Genomic DNA, 5000 nt, shown 5'->3' with positions numbered 1-5000 from the left:
CACAGGAGCAGCTCATCACACACACACACATATATATATATATATATATATATATATACATATACATACAGCGGGTAAAATAAGTATTCAACACGTCATCCTCTTTCTCAGTAAATATATTTCTAAAGGTGCTATTGACATGAGATTTTCTCCAGATGTCGGTAACAACCCAAGTAATCCATACATACAAAGAAAACCACACTAATAAATTCAGAAATTAAGTTATGTGTAATAAAATGGAATGACACAGGGAAAAAGTATTGAAGAGCTCTTTGCTTTTACCCATCATGAGATGTTTCTTGTGTGACACCTTGGTAATGAGACACCTTTTTATAGGCCATCCGGTGGGACTGAACCAGCTGATGTTAATTTGCAGGATTGCTTTCTAATTACTGATAGATTTCAGCTGGTGTCTTGGCTTTCCATGCCTTTTTGCACCTCCCTTTCTTCATGTGTTCAATACTTTTTCCCTGCGTCATTCCATTTTATTACACATAACTTAATTTCTGAACTTATTTGTTTGGTTTTCTTTGTATGTATGGATTACTTGGGTTGTTACCGACATCTGGTGAACATTTCATGTCAATAGCACCTTTAGAAATATATTTACTGAGAAAAATGGTGACGTGTTCAATACTTATTTTACCCGCTGTATGTATATATATAGTATATAAAGGAGTCTGGTTCTGTCTCCCTGCAGATGGAACCAGACCGGCTGTGAGCACCGCTCGTTCGCCGTCTTCCTGGCAATAATTACACTAACGAGAACTGTGTAATTAGATTTGTCTCCACTAACATGATCAGAAAAAGGGGGGGGGGGGGTCATTGTTGTGTGAGGTCTGTTTTTTCCCATTTTCATTTCCTGGTAAAAGACGGATAGAGAAACGGGGAATGAACCTCTGTCGTCAAAAAGGCTCATCTGATGCTGTCTGTGCTAGTTTCAGGACACTGATGATCATTATTGATGATCCTGATTGACAAGTGTAGAGTTGATGCATCAACTTGATCAGCTGAGTGAGTGGGAGGGAAGAACAATGCACCTCGTGTCTCGAGCCAAAAAGTTGCATAATGGAGCCCAACACAACACCAGATGGCGGAGATACAAGCCCGGGATCCTTCTGTCCACAGGACTCGGTGGAGCTGTCACTTTGCATGTTGTTTGTCTTCGCTCGAGGATGAGTTGGTGTCAGGGAAGTTCTAGTCTTTTCTTATCTAAGTCTTGTGTCTTTGGGAACCAGTGTCTTTGGGAACCAGTGTTCTAATTCCCCCCGCAAACGGAGATGAAGATGTCTTCTGTTCTCGTCTCAAAGTAGTTTTGTTGTGGTGCCTTCTCATTTAGAAACCAATACCAGTGCTACTCCTGAAGGAGGAGTAGCACTGGTATTGGTTTCTAAATGAGAACGGATTGGTTAATGTAGCCTGATGGATTCAGAGCAATAAAGAACGATATCAGATTGTGGGTGGAGCCAATCCAGGACGTCACTCCGTCTGCATGGCTTCCTCCCTCTGCGACGACTTTGACAAACGTTGCGACACTGTGATGGGGCTTCAGCGTGCCGACCGGGTGGCGTTATACGTGATTATCGGATCGGTCACGTCACCCACCAGCAGAAAGTAGTCCGCCGGGTCAGACCCAGTAAATAGGTTACTCAATACGGATCACTGCTGTCCTTCACGGTGGACGGACTACTAGTACACCGTGTTACGTATCACTCCACTGCACAAAAAAACATTCAAAAACAATGAATGAATTTATAATAAAGTAAGGATATAATGCTATTTATTACATGTTGTGGGTGAAAACTGAAATTCCAGCACTGAGCGGGGTGCCCCGGTTCTTCTTCCTCACTGGCCTCGCATCACGCTCACTGCTTCAGTCGGACAGAACACATGGCCTCTTATCTGCTAGAATATTAATGTTGATTCAGGACAACGACAGGGCTGATAGCTAGCCCGGGCTGGTTGTTAACCACACTGGGAAATTACATTTACTGTTTGTTGTTGACTTTGAAGTCCAGATATACATCTCCTGTTGCCAGGGCGACTCTGAGGACCGTGCTATTAACTGGAGCAGTGAACAATAAACCATTACGGGATAGAAATGAATGCTCCAGGTGTTATAAAACCCCCCTCAGGGTTGCCATGGAAACAACGTGGATGCTCTTCATTTATTGACCACGTTATAAGAAGCATAGGTGCCCTTTAACGCTACCTCGCTCCCTTGCACACCCGGTGCAGCATCCTTCGACGCACAGTCATATCCGTTGCATAAGCAGCGATATCTGCAGTGTAAATTCATCCTGACTCACGGGTGTCGTCGGCGTGAGCACCGGGCCGGTTCTGGTGATTCATCGGCCTCTGCTCTTAGTCTTTTGGAGAAACGGCGACAACCACGTGACGTTCTTGTCTTTAAGGCCACTTAATTGATTGAGTAGCACCTCCTGGTTTGACCCATAAGCAAAGATCACGTATTAGTCTCATCATCGGATGATGATTTGGGCGTAGAGCTTTCTCTGCAGCTCATGACGGAAAGGGTTTTGCTTTGGGGTCAGGTTTTGGATTAATGTTTGCATTCATAATCAGGCTTCTTAGTTGGAGGAAGAAATAGGGCAGCAGTGGGTGTCGGGAAGGTAAAAGGATCTCTCTGGATTGTGTGTCACGCTGTCGAGAGGCATTTTGTTTGTCATGGAAATACTGAGTGGGCGAAGGATGAGAGGGAACAGGGTTGACGGAGAGGAGGGGAGCAGGTGTGTGTGTGTGTGTGTGTGTGTGTGTGTGTGCGTATAGTTGTGTTCTCTCTCCTTCACACAGTATCTAGATGTACGTCTGGACACAACAGAACACGACAGTCCTGAAGGAGACCGTTCGCTGCTCTTTTCTGTGTTTTCCGATTATTTAAATCCGACTGTTTTCAACCCGACCAGCTCCAGCAGTCCTTGAGCTTTAACCATCATCACCTCAGATAATGAACAGGAACATTAAAGATGATGTTCTAGCTTATTTTTTGATTTTCTTTAGTCATTCAGTCTGGGTCTCTCTCTCTCTCTCTCTCTCTGTTTTTCTTCATTGCTGGTTTGTGTTGTTGAACGCTGGAGGACACTGCCCTCGTGTGGAGAAGCGTCGCATGTGTCAGTGTGTTGTTCTGGTCATGACTCAGAACTAGAAATGAATTCATTTAAATAAATTGAGAAAGAGAGTGAGAGAGACTTCATACATTAGGATAGAAGTAGACGATGCATCCGCGTGCATTGTGTCTGAATCTGTGGGTCGATGCTGGTTGCTACGCAGAATTATTGCACAATTTAATCGTTTCGTTTATCAAAATATGATTAAATATCCTTTTCCAAAAATCCCATAAAAACACCAATGCCTTGAGGGAACACGGAGAATAAAAAAAACACCTACAGTACTTTATATGTAATATATTATATATATATATGTGTGTGTATATATATATATGTTGATCAATGAAACGTGGTGCATTCTGGGTAATGGCTGCATGCAAGGCGTGTGGCTGGTGTCAGGGATCAGTGAGGGAGTTTCAGTCAGGCATGTGACAGGGCAGCTACCAGCGAGGCCCTGATTGTAGTCATTATCCACTTCCTGGTTTAAGCCGGACGGGTAGCTCAGGATCAGTGTGTGTGTGTGTGTGTGTGTGTGTGTGTTTTTACTAAGGCGTGTGTGTGTGTGTGTGTGTGTGTGTGTGTGTGTGTTACTACTAAGGCGTGTGTGTGTGTGCGTCTGTCAGCGTGCGCCTCACATGGAGTGTAGAAGAGAAAACTGAAGAAGAAGAAGAAGAAGAAGAAGAAGAGACGGGAGGAGGGAGAGGAAGCAATCTGAACTTAGAGAAGAAGAAGAAGAAGAAGAAGAAGAAAGAAAAAAGAAGAAAAAAACAAAGACGAGAGGAAGCTGTGATTGACAGCCCAGTAACGGAGTGGGACACATGGACAGAAAAGCAGGGACGGATTATGTCTCCCTCAGGACTCGGCACTAATCTCTCTCCACACACACACACACACACACACACACACACACACACACACACACACACACACACACACACACACACACACACACCTTGTAAAAGACCTTTGGCATGTGGATTATTGACTTTGTAGCCTCTGCAGGGTAGCAGCCATGTTTGAAGTCCTAGTCCTTGTAGTACTGTGACTGCTCGTAGCACCTTCATCATACTACCTAGTTCTTCTGAACCAGCGGACACCTGGTGTTCTGTTCTGTTCTGTTGTTCTGCAGAACCAAACATTGAGTAGAGAACCTGGAGTCCAACCTCTGAAACACAATGCAGTCCTGTTAGAACTACAGAGCCATTGTAGTACTCTGGACTGGTTAATGGTCACACTTCCTCCTTAGATAACTGCATTCTTAGTGTATTCTTAGTTCTTATTCCAACCTTACGAAGCTCCTGATCGCCCCCCCCCCCCCCCCTTTTCCTGGCACTCCTTTGAACACCGAGCATTCCTTTGGGAATATTTGGAATACTCGGAGTAAACGTTGGGAGTCCTCCTTTCTGGGATAGCTTGGACATCCCAGGACTTTGGTCCTATCAGGACTCGTTGAACTTTCCAGGAACTAGAGCCAGAATTCCAGGAGTTGGAGCTGACATGTGCCACGGGTGAAACCACAGGAACTGAACCCACTCGCTGTCATGGATCGCGGCCCCGGAGCGGACGCCGAACCTGGATTGGACACCTGTAACGGGTCCCCTGAACAACCGAGGGAAGAGGCGGGAAGAGAAGGAGAAGGAGAAGGAGGTAACGGGGAATTCAGCTCGGCGTCCTCCACCTCCTCCAACCTCCTCCCCACGTTCTTCTCCTCGACCCCCCCGGACTGCGTGGAGGACGAGGACGAGAACGAGATGCTGACCGGCTGCTCCAAGTCCTTCACCGGACTCAAGCTCTTCAGCAGGAGGTAAGGCGGTGTGTGTGTTTTTAAATAATGGTGGCTTCACCTGAACCGGCGTAATGTCTGGTGTGGACCAG

The 5000-nt window shown here is 45.6% G+C and overlaps 1 protein-coding gene across 2 annotated transcripts in view; it reads left to right on the top strand.

The window, feature by feature from the left end:
• LOC129111982 (diacylglycerol kinase zeta-like) overlaps nt 1-5000 on the top strand; it is a 54264-nt gene that overhangs the window by 2337 nt on the left and 46927 nt on the right. The window contains exon 1 of one of the 2 annotated variants that reach the window (XM_054624153.1): nt 3894-4929. The exons of the other annotated variant lie outside the window; for it this stretch is intronic. Within the exon in view, the coding sequence (XP_054480128.1) occupies nt 4667-4929 (263 nt within the window). The 5' untranslated portion in view covers nt 3894-4666. Of the gene's footprint in view, nt 1-3893; nt 4930-5000 lie in introns of those variants that run through there. 2 annotated transcript variants of the gene reach the window in all.

The sequence above is a fragment of the Anoplopoma fimbria genome, chromosome 22 (assembly GCF_027596085.1).
Source record: "Anoplopoma fimbria isolate UVic2021 breed Golden Eagle Sablefish chromosome 22, Afim_UVic_2022, whole genome shotgun sequence".
Classification (NCBI taxonomy): Eukaryota; Metazoa; Chordata; class Actinopteri; order Perciformes; family Anoplopomatidae; genus Anoplopoma; species Anoplopoma fimbria.
Note: the sequence above shows the minus strand (reverse complement) of the source record. Positions and strands in the feature narration are given on the sequence as shown.